This window comes from Colias eurytheme, chromosome 12, assembly GCF_061535395.1.
Source record: "Colias eurytheme isolate Ceu_HAF_F1 chromosome 12, ilColEury1 Martin Lab GWU primary, whole genome shotgun sequence".
In the NCBI taxonomy this organism is placed as follows: domain Eukaryota; kingdom Metazoa; phylum Arthropoda; class Insecta; order Lepidoptera; family Pieridae; genus Colias; species Colias eurytheme.
The window spans coordinates 2800517-2823514 of NC_142991.1; the positions used below are offsets into that span (position 1 = coordinate 2800517).

Below are 22998 nucleotides of genomic sequence, written 5' to 3' on the forward strand. Positions count from 1 at the left end.
TATTGGAAATAATTATGGTATTTTCTCACATGTCAAAAACTTTCGATTAAATGCATTATTATATATTTTATAAATAATAATAAATGAATGAAACTTTAAGCGTAAATGAAGTCTATTACTTCATTGCATTGTGTGTTTGTCTGAATAAAAACAGTCATTTGCAGCCAATAAAATTAATATCTTGAAAAATTGTAAAAAGGAAATTATACAGTTTCTTTTTGTATATATGTTGCAGGCAAAACTTATAACCAGTCAAAACTAGTAAAACAAAATGGACCCTTATCACCTTCAAAATACAGATCAGTCTTGTCTAATAATCGTAAGATGTTAAGGCAGCGCCATCTAGTATTTAAACATAAACATATTCATTTGCGTCGCGGGCGCCGCGCGTCGTAATCCCCATACCTATTGACCGTATGTGCATCCATTACTGCCACACTATATTGAACTTTATCACATGAGGAATACAGGTCAATTCCGTAAACGTTGTGGTACCGTCCTTGATCCGGAAAATGATTATTTTGAATAATTTTGTCAGTTGTAATTTGTAATGTAAGCATTAATAACAGCAACTTTATTTTTCATGCATGATTTACTTCATTTGATATCTTAATCCTTCAAGCGCCGTGATCTAGACAAAATATATAAAATCATTGTTCCTAGCTACCGGGGTCCCATGCGACGCGCGAAGGCTTAATCATATTATTATAAAGTATTATTAAAATAATGTGTATAGGTCTACCAGAATCTGATGGCATATTTATATTTATGAAATAAAAGATTTTCATGTGGCAACTTATTTGACAACTATCAAATTGGTTGTCAAATTATTTGTCTTTTTTTGCAGTTGATAAATAATTTTTAGGATTTTGCCTAAAAAATCTTCGAAAATGTCGAAAAAGCCGCTGTGATCACAAGCAAGAGGTGTTGTTTATAATGTGTTTAGAAAAATATTTGATGAAGAAGGGTCAAACACATCACAATTTTCAATTTAGAAGATTTTATTGGTAAATTGGACTTACCCGCTTTGATACTTTCAATTAAAAAATATTATATGTAGGTAACTATAATATTGTTTGTTGATTGGAATATAATTTTATGAAAACTTATTACAGGAGTTTCCAATACGGCTATTCATCAAGTCCAAGCTGTCCAAGTCAATTTTATAATGTGTGTATCTGTTAATACTTACGAAAATAAACATAGTTTTATTTTATTTTTATTTTATTTTATAAAAAATTATAAGCAGTCTAGTTTTCTATCGATATAACATCGATATTTTCACATGGCATAATGATAATGAACATACAAATATAGGTATGTGTAAATAATAATATGTATTACCTGTATAAAAGCAATATGTATATTATACATGTAAGTATGTACCTACATAATATTAAGTGGATATCATATATATATAAAGCTACACTACCACTCACTGACTCACTGACATCGGTTTTCTCGGAAACTACGCGGAAAGTGGGGGGGATAACGACGTGATCGTGTAGAGGTGCGCCGAGTGACCAGAGGAAAAATATAGCGATCTCGATCACCTTCGAAAACCGAGTGGACCCCTGGTGGTGCGCAGAAACGGTGGCACCTGGAGGGGGGGTGTCTGAACAAAAAATGCTCGGAACTGGTGGCGATTACCAGGGGTGATGGAAAAATGGGGATTTTCGCGAAAACAAGATGGCCGCCGTACTTTGCCAAAATCGCCGTTTATGAATCCTTACGTCTCAAATTTGGCACACGTGCTCTGTGCGAGCCGGCGAATCGATCGGTGCCCCGTTCGAGTGGCTCCGGGCCCCCGTTTCCGACTTCCATACAACGTAAAATCCAACGGCCCGCGGAAACGGTGCGAGTTGGGTGGGGGGTCCGGGAACTAAAAATAATCACCACCCTGGGACGCTACCAGGGAGCCATAGTGGGTCGCTTGATTTTGGAATTTTTCCATTTTTGGCGCAAACATAAAAACGTAAATTTAGACGAGGTGGCGCAACGGAGAAACACACCAATGATGCATTCATACTTGCCCAGCTCCCACGATATCCAGAAAAATCCGAAATTTTGAACTTTCTCACAGCCCGCGGAGACGGTCAACGGCCCGCGCAAACGGTAGCAGCTACATCTGGGGTGCTCAAACTAAATGTGTAGTAGACCTCGAGCAATTACCACAAATAGTGAAAAAAATTCAAAATGGCGGAAAAAATGGCCGCCGCCATACAAATGCTAAAACGGCCATCGCTGGTCCGATCGCGCTGTAACTTGGCACAGGGGCTTTGATCGAGCCGCACATTAAGTTGGCATACTCATAATCGAGTTTCCACCGCTGGTTTCCGAGTTTCATACAACGCAAAATTCGACGGCTCACCGAAACGGCGCAAGATAGCTTGGGGGTGTAGAACTAAAAAATGATCAAGAAGATGGGGTGCTACCAGGGCAATCGAGAAATTTCAAATTGGACGCAATTTTTTTTTTCAAAAATGGCCAATTTTTCAAAGCAAGATGGTGGCGCCGGTTATTTCACGATCGGTCTGAAAATTGACTTTTGTGCTCTTATCGGCCATATTTACAAAAGTGCATACTCAGAATTTTTCTCCGACCCTTGGTTTCCATTTTCCATACACCACGAAATTCAATGGTTCTCTGAACCGGTGGCAGATAGGTCGGGGTCGCTGAAGTAAAAAATGCTTCAATACCTGGTCCGCTTCCAGGCATATAAGATTTTTTTATAAAAAGCGAAATTTTTTTTTTCGAAAATTTTGTATGGAAATTTTCATAGTAGGAAGGGTTATAGGAATAGCAACGGCAAAAGACGGCGCCGCGGGCTGCTTGCTGCCCGCGCACCGCGCAACCTCGAAGGTCGACAGCCTCCCGGAGTAGAAAATATTTATTAACTTTTGAACTACCGCACGAGCCAAGCGAGCGAAGCGAGCTAATCACGGCAGCGGCTGGCGTAAATATTCAAAGAAGTAGCGATGAGCGAAGCGACGAGCGAGTTAGGTAAACTTTTGAACTACTGCACTAGCCAAGCGAGCGAAGCGAGCAAGTCACGTCAGCGGCCGGCGTAAATATTCAAAGAAGTAGCGAGGAGCGAAGCGACGAGCGAGTTAGGTTAACTTTTGAACTACCGCACTAGCCAAGCGAGCGAAGCGAGCAAGTCACGTCAGCGGCCTGCGTAAATATTCAAAGAAGTAGCGAGGAGCGAAGCGACGAGCGAGTTAGGTTACTTTTGAACTACCGCACTAGCCAAGCGAGCGAAGCGAGCAAGTCACGTCAGCGGCCGCCGTAAATATTCAAAGAAGTAGCGAGGAGCGAAGCGACGAGCCAGTTAGGTTAACTTTTGAACTACCGCACTAGCCAAGCGAGCGAAGCGAGCAAGTCACGTCAGCGGCCGGCGTAAATACTCAAAGAAGTAGCGAGGAGCGAAGCGACGAGCGAGTAAGGTTACTTTTGAACTACCGCACTAGCCAAGCGAGCGAAGCGAGCAAGTCACGTCAGAGGCCAGCGTAAATATTCAAATAGGTAGCGAGGAGCGAAGCGACGAGCGTGTTAAGTAAACTCTTTAACAGTTTATTATGAAAAGTCACTGCCCGCTATCGATTAGACACCTCAAAATGATGAAATTCGGGGATCACGTTTCAAGAATTTAACCAATATTTGAATAAGTAATTTATAAACAGTTTCGATTGACTGTAGAATCGCTGTTAGCAGATGTAACAAATGGACAGGAAATTCAAATGCATTTTCAAATGACTGAAGATTTCTATCCTGGGATGAGCCGCGAGCTGCTTGCAGCTCGCGCACCACGCACCCTCGAAGGTATACAGCCCCCCGGAATAGAAAATATTTGAATGGGAAATTTATAAGCACTTCCGATTGACTGTGGAATCGCTGTTAGCAGATATTAACAAATTGACGGGGAATTTTTATGCATTTTCAACTGACTGAAGATTTCTTCCCTGGGATGCTTCGCGGGCTGCTTGCAGCCCGCGCACCACGCACCCTCGAAGGTGGGCAGCCTCCCGAAGTGGAAAATACTTGAATGGAGAATTTATAAGCATTACCGACTGACTTTAGAATCGCTGTTAGCAGATATTAACAAATTGACGGGGAATTTTTATGCATTTTCAACTGACTGAAGATTTCTTCCCTGGGATGCTTCGCGGGCTGCTTGCAGCCCGCGCACCACGCACCCTCGAAGGTGGGCAGCCTCCCGAAGTGGAAAATACTTGAATGGAGAATTTATAAGCATTACCGACTGACTTTAGAATCGCTGTTAGCAGATGTAACAAATGGACAGGAAATTCGAATGCATTTTCAAATGACTGCCCTATTGCTTCAGCCCAGAGGCAAAAGAGGCTCGCGGGCTGCTTGCAGCCCGCGCACCACGCACCCTCGAAGGTCGACAGCATTTCAAAATAGAAAATATTTGAATTGGGACTTTATAAGCACTTCCGATTGACTGTGGAATCGCTGTTGGCAAATAATAACAAATTGACGGGGGATTTTGATGCATTTTCAAATGACTGCCCTATTGCTTCAACCCAGGGGCAAAAGGGGCTCGCGGGCTGCTTGCAGCCCGCGCACAACGCACCAGCTAGTCTCATTAATAAGTACAGTATTGTCCACTTATGTAATGTGACTAATGATATTGAGAACAAACTAAAAAATAAGCAGTATCAAGATCGTTCAGTCCATTTTCCCTAGGGTTGCACACTCAAAATTTTGATTTCCCTAATTGCCATCAGATTCTGGTTTACCTATAATTAATAATATTGCGATTCTAAAGTAAATACTCCCTTACATAGACAATTAATAATTTACACAAGACAAAAATTGTTAGAAAGAAAGTTAATAATATTGTATTCGACTGTACTCAATGTAATGTATGTAGAAGTTTACAATCAAATTTAATGGTTTTCTAGGTCAAAAGTCAAGCAAAAATTGGACTGATATTGGGCACTATTTCAAGCACAATTTTTTGAGACGTAAATTGTACCTATAGCTCGTTCGATATTCGCGCACTGAGGTGAGTATGCTGGGCGTAGAACCTTCGCCCAGCATACTCACTGAACGAAGCCTGTAACTCCGAAGTTATTCGAGCACTGTTTTTTCTTTTTGGGCACCGTATGGCACTATTTGGGAACTATTTTTTGAAGTATGAATTATGTTTGAAGCGTATACAGATTCTCCGGACGGAGGTGAGTATGCTGGGCGAAACCTTCGTCCAGCATACTCATCGAACTATGGCTATAACTTCGCAAGTACAAGAGCACTATTTTTTTCCTTTGGGCACTATTTCAGAACAGTTTTTTGACATTCATGAAATATCAGGATTCCATGGTGAGTATGCTGGACGAAGGGACACGGCTAGGATGGTCTACATATTCTCACGGCGGATATTAGTAGGCTAGTTAAGTTTTTGCATATACTATGGGATTGACATAGTCATTGCTGACTCAAAGTCCCTAAATAAAATTAGAATAAATAATAATAAGTTCTATAAGTAAGCACTCGAAACTTATACATTCTACATAAGGATTTCTATATTTAGAATGTTTCGCATGTAACTAATGATGCTATTGAATTTAGATTAGTGCCTGAAATAGTTAACTTATATTACTCGCTAGTGACTAAGTGAGTAAGAAAATTTATTTCCGCAGTAAAAGTCAAAGTAAAAATCCTCACGAAACCTTACTGCTTGCAAGTCATGTCTTGTAGCGTTTTCTAAAGATAAACGGTACCACGAGCATCGTAATTGACAGATATTTATTATTTTCGAGAAATATTGATTGGATCCATGCTTCTCGCTATCGAATACGTATGTACATGAACACAAGTTTCGATTTCGATTAACTCATGGTAAGGCAAAGAGTATAATGTATAAAGTTTAAACTAATATTCAGTTATGGCAAGCACTTGCAGTATAATATATTTATAGACGAAGACGTGATTTCAAAGAAAAACCTGCATAGTTCCCGTTCCCGTGGGATTTCCGCGGTAAAACCTATCCTATGTGTTAATCCAAGTCACCCTCTATAAGTGTGCTAACATACATCCATCCTCTCAAACTTTCGCATTTATAATATTAGTAGGATACTGTGATCCTAAAGTATGAATACGTAAGAAGCAGATTCAGGTAATTAAAACAACAAATAGAAAAAAAAACTTTATTTTAAAACAAAAACGAAAAGTTACACAACTTCTCTTATTATATTTCGAGTCCAACTTATATTTATTCGAAGATAGGTCAATAAGCATGACAGTATAGACGATTTTTTTTTGTTAAGAATTTATGAACTGACAACAGGGAATGTACAATTATGCAATAATGCTCATTATGCATAATGTAACAAAAATAAAAATATGAATGGTTAAACTAATTATAATAACTTTAAGAGACCAAAAAGGAATAAAAAAATGAGTATTTATAATACTATAAACAATTATATATCATGACTTACAATATTATCTTACATAAAACAACGAAAGTTCAACCTTATATAAACATTTTGAATGAAAGAAATGCTAGTATCTATATAACGCATCTTAAAGGAAAAGGTATGAATGAAAGTGATATATTTTTTTTTATAATAACACTCATAACATAAATTACTTTCACTCACTGTCGTACTGGTTAACAAAACTGTATAACAACAAAACGCACAATACAATACATATGATAAAAGTCTTACTCGTCCATATCACAATTACGTAAAGATAAAGTACGTCATGTTCATTAGGCATACAATGCTTAAGCTATCTTTTTATAAGTACCTTTAAACAATTAGCAGACAATATAAAATATAAAATGCTTGGCATTTTACTTAACGTAACTTTTATTTACACGTTTTCTTCCAATTTCTCTTCGCTTTTGATAGCGTCTACAATTTGTGTTTGTTTTACGGGAGATTCTTTAGCTTTTTGTTCACCATCACTTGTATACCCAGTGTCTGTGTTGAGAGACTCCTTGGAATCATCTCTTTCTGGAGTTTTTAAAGATTTTTCCTGTTCCGATGATTCATCAGACGCATCTTTTACAATAGTATCATTAGAGGCATCCTTTTCAACAGTATCATTAGATGAATCTTTCTCTAGTGTATCGTTAGATCGATCTTTCTCTAGTGTATCGTTAGATTGATCTTTCTCTAGTGTATCGTTAGATTGATCTTTCTCTAGTGTATCGTTAGATTGATCTTTCTCTAGTGTATCGTTAGATAGATCTTTCTCTGGTGTTGAGGTATTTTCTGTCAATTCGCTCTTTTCAGTAAATGATGTGTTTTCGATAACTGTTTTCGCGCTCCCCATGCTTTCATTCAAATCTACTTGAAAAGAATCTATGTCATTATCAATGTCAACTGCATCATTGACAACTGTTGCTTCTATTTCAACGTTATCCGAAGGTATTTGTGCGTTGGACGCCGGTTCGCTTTCAGCTGCAGGAGTTGCCTCAGATAATATCGAAACTAAATCCTTATCGTCTAGAATTAACTTCACTAGAGCGGGTTCAGCTGCGCTATCTAAAAATTCTATTTGGAATGTTGTGACTTCAGCAACTAAATCTTCTAATTTTAATTTGGCAGCTTCATTTGTGGCAAAGTCTTCTGTGATGCCAGCTAAGCGGCAACATTTAGCGAGCGGCTCGATAACCGATAAATCTTCAGGCAGCTGTCTAAAGTCTTCACACTTAGCTTTGTTACCATAGTCAATAAATTGTACATGGTTGCCAACATCGCAAAATTCTAAGATTTTCGCTCTATACCATTGTTCGTCTTCTGCCCAGAAAGCTGCACAAAGGGATCCGACTTTAAGTTTCGCAATAGGTTCGAAGTCTGCACTATTGCTAAGATTATCGGTAACTTTGTCCAGATCAGCTTCCGAATCATCGAGCTGCACGTAGAACTCGTTCAATGAATCTACATAACAAATTTTGCCACTCGTGTGTAAATCTTGTCCAACTGGTGTGGGTCTCTCTGAAGCGGGTTGTTCTTCACAGAGCCCAACGAGTTCTTCGGTAACCGATTTGCCTTCCAGATAAAGTTCTACTATGGATATATCACCAGAAGCTATGAATTGGACGTTGAATATTGTGGCGCCTTCCGCTGCCAATTCATTGAATTTTATTTCTGACCGACGTGACCAAGATTTTATATCTCTAGGTTTTTGTAAGGCACATTTTCTGGACAGTGCTGGTTTAGTTTTAAGGTCATCTGGAAGGCTTCGTAGTTCATTTGCGATGGATGCGTTTCCGTAATCCATGAACAAAACTTCCGTGCCTTCCGAGCCGTCGACGATCACTTGTGCTCTGTACCAAGCACCATCTTCGGGATATTTAGCTGCACATAAAACTCCTTCTTCCTTATCAACGAGTGGAGGGAAATTTTCGGCATCGACCATAGCAGCTTCCATTGCTTGAAGCTCAGGAGCTACACTCTCTAATTGTATCCAAAATTCGGACGGAGAATTAACATGACTAGCGAAACACGAGGGTAGATCACCACATTCAGTTTCTTCTGATTTCGTCGCATGTCCTTCAGACACCAATTTATCTGTTATATTTTGTCCATGCACATAAATGTCCACATATGTAGTTACATCTTTTAGCACTATTAAAGCATCAACTGGTACCGAAATATCGCCTACTAGTTGTGTGAAATAATCGGAAGCCGGCTCCGACCATTGGCCTGTTCCAGTTGGAACGGCATTCACACTCGACTTGATGGCGTATCTTTCGATGTTTTTCAAATTATCTGGTATAACTTTTATTAATCCTGGCTCATTGTCTAGTACATCTGTGTTCCCGTAATCAATGAACCGAACAGTTGTAATGTCGGAATCAGAGTCCAATATCTCCGCACGGTACCAAAGGTCGTCCGCAGAGTATTTGGCGACACACAAAGTTCCCATTTCTCTGGTTTCAATATTTGGATAAGAATCTACGTTTGCTTGGAGTTCAGCTTGTATTTCTTCGATTTTATCAACCTTATCTGCCATTTGCAGCCAGAAGTGTCCAGGAGAATCAATGTGACTTATGTACACTTGAGTGCAGCCTTCAGGCAGGGAAATTGGTTCTTCTGCTGGGATTTCCTCTTTAGCCTCTTCAACTTGTTCTTCACTAGCCACTTGTGGAGTCGCTAACTTCTCATTAACGAGTTTGATGGACAGATCTACACCATCCAGTTGAAGATTAGCAAGCCAGCCGTCAGTACCGAAAGCTAAGGTCACTTGAACTTCTTTATCGGTCGTCCATTCTTGGAGTTTCGTTAAGGCATCGTCATTTAGTGCAACCAGGCCTAAGCTTGCAACCAGAGCAAGACTACAGGGCTCATAGAATTTGGGATCCATTTTCTTGATTGATCCCTGTTCAATTGTTTCATTGTTTCCATAATCAGTGAACTGCACCTTTGCATCTGTTTCGGTGGAACTTATTATTGTAGCGCGATACCAATTGCCATCAGACGATTTGGCAACGCACAATGCATCCGCATCGAAACTTTCAAGAGGCTCTGGTGTACCTGCAACAACAATTGAGTCATCCATCAAAATTGTAATTCATAAAGAAATTTTTACTTCAGAAATATTATGACAAGTTAATAATTAACAAGTTATTTTATAGTATTTTGGTTATTAGCGAATATTATACATTTACAAATTAAAAAGGTCTCCCTGTGGCCACGCTCGCTGCAAAGTGTGCGAAACGTCGGTATAATAATATAATGAATAAATAGCGATTAAAAGCTCTATTTTCCTATTTTTTTATGATATAAAATATTTGCAATCTTACCTTCTTCATAGAACTTGTACAGCTCGTCCAAAAGAGCCGCAATTTTGTCAGTATCGGTGGCTTTCTGCAAGTATAGCTCGTTGAGATTCTCGATATGACTTATGTAAGCCACACCAAAGTTATAGTTGAAAACTGCACGAGTACACAGCGGGATCACTTCATCGTACGCGCCTTCGTCTGGCTCGAAAATGGCTATCTTCTTTCCAGACGCTGCGTTGTATAACGTTGATATTAATCTGGAAATAACAACAAAGTTATTTTTCTATTCCTTTATTTATTTAGTTGTTTTTAGTCCCACATATTTTTAAATGCAACATGTTTTTAAAATCTAAGTGGGTAATAACTCAGGCCCCGGAATCACAGACACAATAGAAAATCTATTGTGTCGTGGACCGATCGGGCCGTTCGGGGCTCAATGGGTTAAATGTATAAAACAATTTTTAATATGGTGCAAGTTCTACCTTTATTGTATCTAAATTTGATAGTGTTGCCATTTAATATGTACTTTTAATATGAACATCACTCAATAAATTTATAAAAAAAATAGTTTTAAATAAAAAAAAGTTAAAATATTTATTATTGAATATTGATAGACTTTACATACCTGATCTCTTCAACGTCATTAATATAAATGATGCATTTATTTCCCAATAGCTGCTTTTGCAATTCTTCCATAGAAATGAGGGTCTTTGATTCAGCTGTGAAGTTATTTAGAGTGCATTCCAAAGATTGGTAGTAATATACGCTTAGCTCTGTTGGTAGAATCATTAGCTGCAAGAAAGAAAATCAATTATTGAAATAATTCATATTAATACAAATTACAGACAGCAAATTTTCATTAACCAACTTCAGAAAACTCAATGCGGCCGGTATATGTTCTTTTTATTGATATTTCGTAAAATTATCAATATGTTACAGTGTCAAGGAACAAAAATAAAAGTTTATTATTCCAGTCAATAAACTTGCACAAAAAATTTCATACTTTAGAATAAAACTGCAGAAAACATAATTCCAGCCATCCTGTATTTAAAACATCTGCCTATAGACAATTTTTCTTAATGTGGGTATTTAGAAATTTCCTACAACTCACGTTTTCCAACGATGAGCGTATAGTGTTCCCATAGTCTGGCAACACGGCCTCAATGTTGGCAGTGTCAGATACATCTCCGAGTATTGCCCTATGTATCTTATCGTTGTGCTTCACTGTGCAGTGAATACCTTCCGTGAGACTGTCTGCGGCTAGCGGGGTCAGCTGAAATTTGATGTTTCTTTATCGTTTACGCCTTTAGTACACCGACGCATTCGCGTGCGACAGCGAATCAACGAAAAATCTGTCAGTAGTGTGGCGGGATTTCGCATATGATATGTCTCACTCTAGCACATAGATAGATGAAATAGTTGCGTCCTTGTCAGTATTGTTTCGCAAGGATCTGCGAAATGGCCATTACACAGACGCATTGCGAAAAAGTTGGGAAAACATTGCTGTGTACTAACGTTCCGCAGATATTTCGCTACGCAGTAGTATCGCAGAGATTCGCTACCGCACGCAAATGCGTAGGTGTACTAACGGCGTTAGGACTTTTTTGAGTTTATAATTATAGGTAAAATTACATAAATTATACTTTGCATTGTTACACATATATTTTAGCGATTTATTAGAAAAAAAATATCCTCTTTTTCTAATCTTTTTTTATTTTATTAATCCCAAATACGTAGAAAAGTTAATTTTCTCAAGTACTTATACATTTCTTAATGCAAAACTCGTGCAAAATTAAACATAAGAAAACAATTGCTTTAAATAATATATTTTTCAGTAACTAATGTGCTTACCTTGCTAGCGTCGAAGGTGGTGATGGCCTTTTCAACTAAATCCGCCTTATCCAAGTCGAGTTGAACGTAGAACTTTTCGTACGACTCGATGTGCGTAACGCGGCACAATATTTGTTGGCCTACTATTATAGTCAGGTCAATGGCTTCGTCTGGAAATATCATTATAATTTTAATTTTTTAATCCATACTAATATTATAAATGCGAAAGTAACTCTGTCTGTCTGTCTGTCTGTTACTCAATCACGCTTAAACTACTGAACCAATTTGCATGAAATTTGGTATGGAGATATTTTGATACCTGAGAAAGGACATAGGCTACCTTTTATTACGAAATATGTACCACGGGCGAAGCCGGGTCGGACCACTAGTTAAAAATAAATCTATACTGATAAATTATTGAAGATTGTATATTTAGTTTTGTAGCATCCAAATGCATATATATGTATATAAAAAAATCGATCAAGAGGCGCACGCCGGCAAACCGAAAGACGTGGGTTCGAATACCACCTCGTGATCAATTCTTTTTATATTATTAAAAAAAATTCACTCAATGTTAAGATTTATAGTTGTTTGTTTCCTAAGGACGTCATAACTATTGAACCAGGTTGCATGAGCATGTCCATCCTAACAATAAAAGATTAACACCAAGAAATACAAATCAAATCACCTTTCAATGTAACAGACTGGTGCTCTGCCGGTAAGGCCAACTGTTTCTCCACAAGCAGGTCCGCGACACTAACGCCATTGTTCCACAGTGATACCTTGTACTGCTCTTCCGCGATTTCTTGGAATATACACTGGTATCGTGGAGCATTGAAACACAAATCTATGTCCGTGTTCGCTTTCCATTCCCCGTCCTTCGGCAAAACTCCCACTAGCGAGCAGTGTACCGCCATAATGGGCAAATCCATTAACTGACTATCCAATTGCCATATATCTTTTGCGTCAACCAACTGCTTATTCCCAAAATCGACGTATCGCACTATGTATTTCGAGAACGGTTGTATGGAAATAACAGTGGCTCGATACAGCACACTATCCGCGGGGTATCGCGCCAAAACCGAAGCACCAACGTTAATCTCTCCAGAATAAGATTTCACACCCTTATAAAGTTCTGGAATTTGGTGCATCATTTCCAGGAACTTGGATTGGAGCGAGACGATTTGCGTGTAGAAGTTTTCCGGTGAAATGATCCAAGTTACGGAGACTTCTTGTTGCGAGCCGAGTTCCACAGTTGGTTCTGTGAACGGAGTGTCCAAGGGAACTGGATTAGTCAATTCCTTACTCGGCACAGGTGTGAATTGGTTGCGACTTTTGTAGGGCGGTCCGCGACCAGCTCGATCATTACTATCGTTTGAGCGGAAGCTTTTCTCTGATCGTTTATCATTATCGGAGTTATAGGAACGGTTGGATCTCTCTGCTCTGTCACGGGGAGTGAAATTGCTTCTACCCCCGCGTTCGCTTCGTTCGTAACGTTCACTCCTCTCTCCTCTATTGTCACGGAATTCTCGTTTCTGATTCCAATTCTCCTTTTTATCTCCCCAATTGTCTCGCCTCTCCCCACGATTATCCCGTCTGTCTGTTCTTTGGAACCTGTTGTTTCTATCTTCCATTTTGTTCTCATCATCTTGATTGTTGTATCGGTCACTGAAAATAGATTCTTATTAATTGCCAACTTTGGAGTATAAGTGAAAGTTAGTGATTAGGTGAGTATAGGCAATCATTGTGCAACACATAATACATAATATTTAGTCGTTAGGGAAGTAATCAAATTATAAGATATTATTTTAGTGATATTCAGCTGTTATAAAATGAACTTGTTTTTAGAAGGCAGCATTTTACAAACTTATAAAGTTAACTAAATAGTATCTTAGCTTATCACTTCAAATTTGTCTATTTCATTTGAAATTAATATCCTATTTAAAAATTAAGTATCTGCAGATAAATGGTTTGTTTCTAATTAAGTTAATAGTAAAGGTTTTAAAAAAAAATATTATCTATTTGCAAGTGTTAAAATAGCAGCAGTGTAGCTACGTATTTTCGCATTTACTTTTAAATCTATAACAGCAGAAAATAGTGAATCTACAACAATACATTCTTCAAGTGCAAGCGTACATCAAATATACAAGTGAAAACGAATGTCCGTGAAAAACAACACTGAAAGGAAGAAATGAAAACGCAGTGCAATTAATAAAATTATACAAAAATGTGCAGCGCTCGATACAGTGGCGAAGCGTGACGGCTCGTAAATGGGGCGAGGTAAATCGGCCGAAACAACTGTTAATTATTTTATAACTTTTTACAAGTACAGTAATATAGACTATCAAGGGCAGACGAACAATTATCCGCCTTATCCAATGCATGAGTAACGAGATATACATTTTTATTCAAGAATGTAATGAATTTTACACAATAGCATGTTATTTAGTATCTTATTATGTATTATTTATTATCAACTTTCACTAGTAATGTTATATATGAAAGCGAAAATGTATTATATCCAGCTATGGAAGGCGATTCTGTTAATCACTTGTTATGGTTGAAATCCTAATACATTGTAAAAGAGCTACACTTTTCATAAAATACGAATTATTTCATTGATCTATATTCGTTCGTCGATCATAGAGTACATTACCATATATGTAAGAATGATATGCAATGAGGCGTAGCGATACACATCATTAAACGTTATATGTGCCAATAAGCTAGTATCAATGAACTCAAATGTAGTGAAAACATCTTAAACAGTATTGTTAATAACAAAGGATGTGAATTCTTTTCATATTTTCTTGTTTTATCGAAATAATAATTATAATTAATTAAGACAAAAAACAAAACAAACAAAAAGATACAAAAAACAGAAACAACAAAAACGAACACAATTCAAATATAATGAGACCATCTTTAATTAATCACGATAATAATTCTTGAAAATAATTCATCAATTTAGATTTAAGACAATAGGAATAGGTAGGTAGTATGTATGTGTGTGTTTGAATATCTCAAAATAAATACAAGCTGCGTATATGGTCTGCATAGAGACAGGAAATCTAGAAACCAGGAAATAAAACGCACAAAATATATGCAGAACAGGAGATTTTGAAAGCAAATGCCAAGAGCCACAGAAGCGATGGAAATCATAAGCGCCTTATAAGCGCAAGGCATGAAAACTATTGGAATATGATTTTTTTTAATTGGCATTGAAAAGAGATAAAACCTACGGTGTAAATAGCAGATCATATGAGTGATGAATCTGTTTTGCATGAACTGAACCACATGGATGGATATAGGGTTTACAGTTTACACTAATAAATGTTTAAGAACATGTAAAGAAGTTGCGGGACGGAAAAAACGTGAACGTTAAATAAAACATTACACTAAATGCAAATAAATAGCATCGGAATATGTTTTAGTATGCTATGCAAGATCGTTGCACTATGTTGTGATGAGATTAAAACTTAAACATAACTAGCACATCACACAGTGGAATGAGATGCAGAACTACAAGGACGCATTATGAAAAAAGACTGAATTGTACACAGTGGAAAACAAATAAACAGACACTGAAAAATAAAAACATTTGAGACGGGTTATAACGGAAACACTACCAACATGTGCATAGCAAAGCGCGGATATGGTTGTACCCTCCAATTTTATCCTACACGCACTTTACTAGCATGTGGAATATGAACGTTATTTCGAATGAAATGCAATTCTACAAGGACACGTGAAATGAGACACAAATACACAATAGACATTAAACTCGGTACAGAAAAAGGTGCAGTGGTATTATATTGTTCAAGCAATCACCGAGTGCAAAGCATGGAGTGGGTACTCGATACCGTCTCTTCTTAGTTCAGTCGAATGAAACGTAAGGGCAAACTTTCAGGGGACACAATGGACGTTTTTCTAGATGGAAAGCTGTTAAACCAACAATTTGTACACAAAGAATGGCAGTGGGGTTACATTGTGAAATCAAACACCGAGTGCAAAGCCTATGCTCTAATCGGGTACTGTGTACCGTCTCAGTCTGTCCTGCACGCTCTTGTGCGAGCCGGCAGCCTCGGCAACCTGCCGGAGCCGGCGCCCCACACTCGACTCCTTCTTGTCTTTGTCCTTGCTATCCTTATCTTTGGGACCCTTTTTGTCGTCCCCGCGAGACTTTCGTCTGTTGGTGCGTAATGGGTACACTAGGTTGTAATTATATCATATGCTTTACCTACTTAAATAACGTATTGTTTATATAACGTAATGTTTATAACATTATAGGGATATTTAATAAAAAAAGACTAATAAAAATATTGTAAAAAAAATAAAAATTAAACAAATAAATAAAGAAAAAACTTTAACTTATACATATATTATTATAAATAAATTTATTAACTGTTACAAACATGTATAACTACTATTTTATAGATAGAACTAATTTTTTCAATGTTCGATTTTATAAAAAAATATTGTGACAACCCTATGTATCTTATATTCTTAAAGCAACATTAAAAACACGCAACATACTTGTCTCTATGGTTTTCTCTGTTCTGTCGCAATGGCGGCGACTGCACGGGTTGCTGTGGGGTCTCCTCCCAACTGTCTTCACCAACGGGCGCCGGTTGCGGCGAGAATTGATTGTCTCTGGGTCTACCGCGTCTGCACAAGAAATTAACTTAATAAAAGAAAATATTTTACACTATGAAAAGTACAACCATGACTGATGGTTATCTCCTAAAGATCCAGCACTAAATTCAGAAATAACTTTTTACCTAAAATGTTCAATAGTATGAAGTATTTATTACATGCAAAACTGTAAAAAATGACTGAATGATGTGAAGCGTGATTGTAATATTATTTTAAATGAACAAAAATGTGACAACTGATAACTATAAGAACTAAATAAAATAAAATGAAATAACATAATTGTTTTATTTACCTATCACCTCTATCCGGCTTAGCGTACTTGTCGCTATGACGGCCCGGGCCCGATCTTTCGAAGCCATCCTTAGGATCTCTATTAGGAAAAAATAAACACGCTTAACCCTGGTATTTTAACTTAAAACCAACACATTTATAAAATATTTTACCTATACCGATGCCTGTACATGTTATGGGTATAAAATCGAATTTACAACTGAGCTTTCAGAGAGTTCAAAGACCCCAGAAGGCTATTTTGGACATGACTCAAAGCTATTATTTTTTTGCCGCATCGCGAGAAAAAGTTTAAACGGAACACGCGCCGTGTCGCTCATAAAATGTATGCTCTTACTGTTTCCGCTGTGATTTTGCAATTTTTAATTGTAATTTATTCAATACATTATTATGCGTGGCAGGCGCGTAGCTACCGCCGTATCTGCCGTATCAATTATACGGGGCCCCCGCGCCAAGGGGGCCCCCAACGTGCGTAAGCAAAAATTACTAAAAACTTCCCAAATTTTTTTTCAGAAATGATAAAAGTAAAAAAAAGCAATTTTCTGGCCTCCTGTGTGTATATTTAATTTGAATTGTTTGTAAAAATTTTGGAATAAGCGACAGATAGATAATTATGATGAATAAATATTTCTTTTAATTTTATGCAAACATTTTTCTTTCTTTTGTGAGAAATCTTTACCTTTCCTAAGGGCCCCCAAACAAATTTTTATACGGGGCCCCGCCAAGGCACGCTACGCTTCTGATGCGTGGTATACTTATTTTCTTCAGATCTGACGTATAGCTAATAAAGCAGAACACTTAGCTGGTAAAGACTAGCTAAGTGTAAATAAAAATAATAAGATGTTCCAGTAATAACAATGTTCACCTTAACACCTGAGTTGCTTTGTAATTATATTTATGTAATGTAATTAGTGAAGACCCTGCCTTTTGGTAAAAGGATCAATAATGTTCCATTACCTTGTAATTTATTAGCCATACTGATTCCCAATTAAAATCTAACTGTTTTAATATATCATATAATATTTTTCAGGGTTATACAACAAAAACTTAATATGCTTAGCTATTTGTATGTTAGGTACTTCTTTAGGTCATTATTGTATGATACCACTTAATCTGTTTGAATAATACATTTTTTGGTACAGTGAACATGGCAAAATTAATAAAGTATGGCACAAAAATTAAGGTTTTATGTGTTATTCATTTCATTATAAACGTTTTTTTTTTCTTTTCGACATAAATGTTTTCGCTCCAGTTAGTTCGATTTTACTGGTTTTAATTTGAAATATACCAATTTGAGATCACTTTGAAATATGGGAACATTTTTTTGTCAAATATAGGGTATTTAGAAAAAAAAAGTACAAGACTAATTCATGCAACAATTTTGCTACTTTAAAAAAATATTACCTTCCACGGAAACTGCTACCGCGTTGCCCAAACTCATCACCATCCATTGATTTCTTATCATCTCTAAAGCTCTTCTCCCTTCTAAAGTTCTTCTTCCGTCCATCATCAGGGATACTTCCTTCTGGCGAACTGAATATCTCGGATGCTTCTTTTCGTGGGGGTGCAGGAGCTTTACTCTATTTTTGGATAAAACTTGTTGTTTAATATTTTGGCAGAATTATTGTCAATTGCAAAAATAATTTGTGAATACTTTGTAATGTCACTTCACTTTAAAATGTTATGCACAAAGCTATTTTGCCTTGGTTCTCTAACATACTAATATTATAAATGCGAAAGTGCGTTTGACTACGCGAGCGAAGTCGTGGGCGGAATGTTAGTTGTTTATACATTGTTTGCTTTAACTACACAGACTTTAATAATAGTCTTTCTACCTGACGTATTACGTTCAAAGTAATATTTAACCCAGCCCATGTTTAATTTCTAACTCTATATTATGATTTTATTGATGTTAATGGCTCGAATATATTGTGTCATCAAAATAAAAACAGACACAGTAGATTTACGAACGAAAATTGCACAGCTTATCATGATCTCACCTTATAAAATATGTTTACAATATTGTAATGGGCATACAGAATCAGAATGATATCATAGGACAAGCTTTGGTTCATAAAGTTTTTATTATTAACTGTATATATAATAATCCATAAACATACATACTTCTAAAGATTTTTTTTTGTCAGAGACATACATGGTTTTATGAAGTGATCTCCTGTATTAAATTTAAGTGTACTATACAATGTCACATTAAACAATACAATTTGTATAAGATATCACAATTATTTTCAGTTCTTACCTCCAATCCAGTGCTCCTTGGCTGTGACAGCTGGTTCATCCTTCTCGCTACATCCAAGGGTGGGCTCACACTGTCGTCAATCAGTGTCACAAGCATTGTATCATTGGATAGCATGCCTACAACATGAGCCATCAGGGTCTTCTCTAATGCCAGCATTTCCAGTTGATTTGATGTTTTTGTTTCAACTGGTTTGTTTTCGAAGCCCTGTTTAAGATTTAAAATGTTGTTAGTAGATAACATAAAACCAGAGTAATCAAAATTTTGGGTACAAATAAAATAATATCAAAATAAAATTATATCAATTGAATATTGCACTTACTTTCAAAGCACATTTCATAGCCTGTGCTGGTAGTTGAATCAAATCAGGGGTGATTGTCCTCACATCAGCTATGGCCACTTCCTGTTCATTTCCATAGTCAACGTAAGCTACCACAATTTTATCTCCCTTGGTACCCCTAACCATGGCACGATACCAGTTATCATCATCAGGGAACCTAGCGCAGCATACTGCCCCTACAGGAAGGGCTCCTGGTGAAGATGTATTTTCACAGTGGATCTTAACAGCTTCCATCACTGCATTCAACTCTTCAATCTTATCAGACAACTGCACATAGAACTTTATGCAGCTATCAACATATGACACCAAAACTGACTGCTTACTGCCTAGTGGTAACATCTGCATCCATCTAAATTGCAACTTATCTTTCATGTTAGCCAGTAACAAATCCAAAATGTTCTTATTGTCAATGTATAGTTCCCCATATTGAATCAGTGGAGGCCCCTCTGGTGCTACAACTTTTAGTGTTAAAATTTTTCCATTCACAAGCTGTTTGAATGCCTCATTCAAGTATGGACCTTTCTCCAGTTTTTTAACTCCAGACAGACAAAATCTCATTGCAAAAACATTAGGCTTCACAAACTCTTCCGGAATGTCAAATATATCATAGTATGAAACCATTTCAGTGTCACCAAAATCAACAAAGAATAGCTTGCATTGTGATCCAGAAAGATTCATGACAATGGCTCTGCATATTATTCTATCTCCAGACATTCTACCGAGACATACAGTTCCAATCATTGGTGGCTCTGTCAGACTGCTGTGGGGCCTTCTATTAATATCATCCATCATGTCTTGTAATTTGTTTGCATCTGTTGCCAATTGGACCGCAAACAGTTCTGGACCTTCCTCTGCATATGAGACAAAAACCTTATGAGAAGAATTGACTTCAAGCAGCTTGCTTTTGTAAGTAATAGATTTCTTAGGTGATGGTGGTCCCTTTAATACAGGAGATGGTGATGCTGACATAGGAACTGATGACGGTTGATGATGTTGTGGTTGACGAACAGGGGCTCGAAGGTTTACTATATTTCTGGAAGCTTTATTAACCAGTAATCTTTGATTCATTGAAGATGGAGGTGCTCCATTAAATGGCATTGTAACTGTTTGGTTTAATCTCATAGCCACAGCAGGATTTGGAAAGTTTTGATTGATTAGAAATGGAACATGTTCTGTGAATGAGGGTTGTTCATTTAGTAAACTTGGTGACCAATTAGGACCCGGTTGATTTTCATTCATTTGTAATAGTAGGACTTCTTGTTTAGCAACTGGCAAAGCCAAACCAAATTTATTAGATACAAGGTGAGTGGATAAATCATTACCTTTAAACTGAATCGAAATTATTGGTAATGATCTAGTATGAGCTTCAATTGTAGCTGGATATTCAGCATAACAAAGCAAACTTTGTAATTTTAATAAAAGTGCTTCCTCCCATCTCCCTGCTGGGTGCATAATACGTGAGAGATAGTAGTCGGTAGCCTGACCACGTAGTTGAAGGAACATAGGATCATAATTATCTAAGAAGCGTATAGTACTAAGAGAAATTATATCTTTGTTACCGTAATCAATAAAATGTACACCTACTAAACCTGTAGCAAGATTAGTGGTATTTATAATTTTAGCTCGATAGTAAGTTCCATCTTTGTATTTCGCGGCACAAATTATGCCTTCATGTATAGCTGCCGGCGGAACCGCTCCTATGCCTTTTTCTAAATTAACACTTGCTGTTTGAAATAGGCTCTCTATCATCAACGAAGATTGTTGATCCAGTTGCCCACTTATTTTCAGAAAGTGTCCATCTCCATCCACATAGGTTACATATAGGCGAAAAGAACGCTGAGGTTCAGTGGTAGACAAAGCCATATTTTTAAATTCTATTAAAGCAATTTAAATGAAAACACAGAATCAAAAAATCACATAACGCGAAAATAATTTTTTAGGAGTAACAAGAGGTTTTGACGATCTTTTCTACACAAATTAAATCCACTTTCTTTTCCGTTTACGTTTTCGATTACGATTTAGCTAACATGGCGACAACCGAAACCGAATTGTCAAATTTGCTCGTTTTGCATTTTTTTCATTTTTTTTCTATTTTCCTTGTCTATGAATTTACAGATTAAAAACAATGGTAGCATCGTAGACAGAGAAACCAATAGACAAATTGATATCTTATGTCGCATTCACACAAGAAAAAGAGCAACTTATGCCGGTGTTGTGTAAAGAAATGAGAGAGAACGATAAAATTTTTTGTTTCACTCAGCGTGCCACTTTTTTCAAGAAAAGCAACCTACTTTGCTAAACAAAGTTTGACAGCTAACTATCGTCTTCCCTAAAAATATAGTTTTTACATGTTATAAGTTAGAAGTAATTCATTGTGTTTGGTTTTGCATAATTTACACTTACCGTTAATACCTTATAAAATAATACCATGGTGCGGTGAGGTGATAAAGGGTGTAAAAGTGATAGTGGAACGAAAATGCCTGGATTGTCTTTTCACTCGTAAGTATACAACTCTTTATCAGTTAATAGGCCTTCATGATATTTTAGCGTGTTAGTATATTGTGTATCACATGCTGTTGACTTGAATACATTGTTTAAAAACCACAAAAATAACAATTATAAATTTTAACCTAAAAAAATTTGTGTTGCCAACTTTTCTACAAATTGTTACCCAGTATTATGGGAAATCTTAATATATATAAATCTCGTGTCACAATGTTTGTCCTCAATGGACTCCTAAACCACTTAACCGATTATAATAAAATTTGCACACCATGTGCAGTTCGATCCAACTTGAGAGATAGGATAGTTAAAAACATGTAGGTACCACGGGCGAAGCCGGGGCGGACCGCTAGTAATAATATATATTATATATATTCTGCAGTGTGTATTTAATTAAATATCTGAAATATTCGGAGTGATATTCGGGATGAATATTCTGAAATATTAGGATTGTTAAGTACATATAACACGCATTGATTATAGGAAGATGCATAAGGCCACCCAGTAAGGACTTGTACCCAGTAACGATTGCGACATCGCGCACACCTGCGGTTCCAGAAAGTATTACGGCAATCACCACCACCGCAACGCTGCCCCGCCGAAGTCAATGGACGCTCTTGGTTCCAACATTGAACCGGAGGGACGTAGTTAATTAAGTTAGAGATAATTTAAATGTAATTTTTTTATTACAATAAATTATTATTAAGTAAATTTCGTTTTTTTTTGCGCCTTCGCGGGTTGGTCAATATAATTAAAGTGTGTATCTGTTAATTTACGAAAATAAACATTATTTTATTTATTTTATTTTATAAAAAATAATAAACAATCGAGTTTTCATCTGCATTATCATTACATACACATTTTCATATGGGATTATGATAATGATATATACATATTATATAATATACTAGCAATGCCCTGCGGTTTCACCCGCATAGATAGCGATATCGTTACAGTGAAAAGTCTACTATAGGTCGGACTATAGGTTTTTTTTTTTGTTTTAGTGGGGAAATCTTTCATAGATACCCACGGCCTCCGGGGGAGGGGCCGTGGGTTATGTCGGATTCCTACCGACCAAAACCCCACTGTGTTCCGTCAAGACGCATATTGGTAGAATTCCTCCGTGACCCCCGCACTACGGCCTGCTCGAACAGTATACCTACTATTTTCTGTAGATTGACACTTTTAAAAATTCGTTATATCTTTTGAATGGAATATCCAATTCTTTTCATTTAAAAAGTATTTTGCTGGTATTGAAACAGTCTATAATAAAACATCATTTAATGGGATAAGGATTAATATATGTGTATGGATAACATGGTTTGATAACTGTCGGCACTTCTATTTACTTTGAAAACG

The 22998-nt window shown here is 36.9% G+C and overlaps 1 protein-coding gene and 1 long non-coding RNA gene across 4 annotated transcripts; one reads left to right on the forward strand and one right to left on the reverse strand.

Annotated features, from left to right (window-relative positions):
• The first annotated feature begins 725 nt into the window (after positions 1–725).
• Positions 726–1228, forward strand: LOC149903846 (uncharacterized). Its single transcript, XR_016457300.1, has 2 exons — positions 726–1007; positions 1116–1228. It is a non-coding gene; the product is annotated as an uncharacterized LOC149903846 (long non-coding RNA).
• A 4931-nt stretch (positions 1229–6159) lies between these two features.
• Positions 6160–21203, reverse strand: LOC149903847 (protein tudor-like). 3 transcript variants are annotated; one of them, XM_090107711.1, is made up of 13 exons: positions 20697–21203; positions 19120–20309; positions 18801–19004; positions 17945–18120; positions 16545–16622; positions 16133–16264; positions 15639–15785; positions 12285–13264; positions 11618–11766; positions 10878–11039; positions 10392–10558; positions 9788–10023; positions 6160–9518 (listed from the first exon to the last, which is right to left on the reverse strand). In XM_090107711.1, the coding sequence occupies exons 1-13, from the start codon at positions 20998–21000 to the stop codon at positions 6847–6849; spliced, it is 6597 nt and encodes a 2198-aa protein (XP_089963837.1). In that variant the 5' UTR covers positions 21001–21203; the 3' UTR covers positions 6160–6846. The 3 variants fall into 3 exon arrangements, with proteins under 3 accessions (XP_089963837.1, XP_089963835.1, XP_089963836.1); XM_090107709.1 differs by having other exon boundaries at positions 19120–21203; XM_090107710.1 differs by lacking the exon at positions 15639–15785 and having other exon boundaries at positions 19120–21203.
• Positions 21204–22998: the final 1795 nt, after the last annotated feature.

Excerpts from the sequence above, each read along its gene's own strand:
- LOC149903847 (XM_090107709.1), bottom strand. The coding sequence starts at position 21,000 with ATGGCTTTGTCTACCACTGAACCTCAGCGTTCTTTTCGCCTATATGTA. Across the intron at positions 18,121-18,800 it reads CAAGGAGCACTGGATTGGAG|AGTAAAGCTCCTGCACCCCC; the intron begins GTAAGAACTGAA and ends ATCCAAAAATAG. Across the intron at positions 11,767-12,284 it reads CCAGTCTGTTACATTGAAAG|ACGAAGCCATTGACCTGACT; the intron begins GTGATTTGATTT and ends TGATATTTCCAG.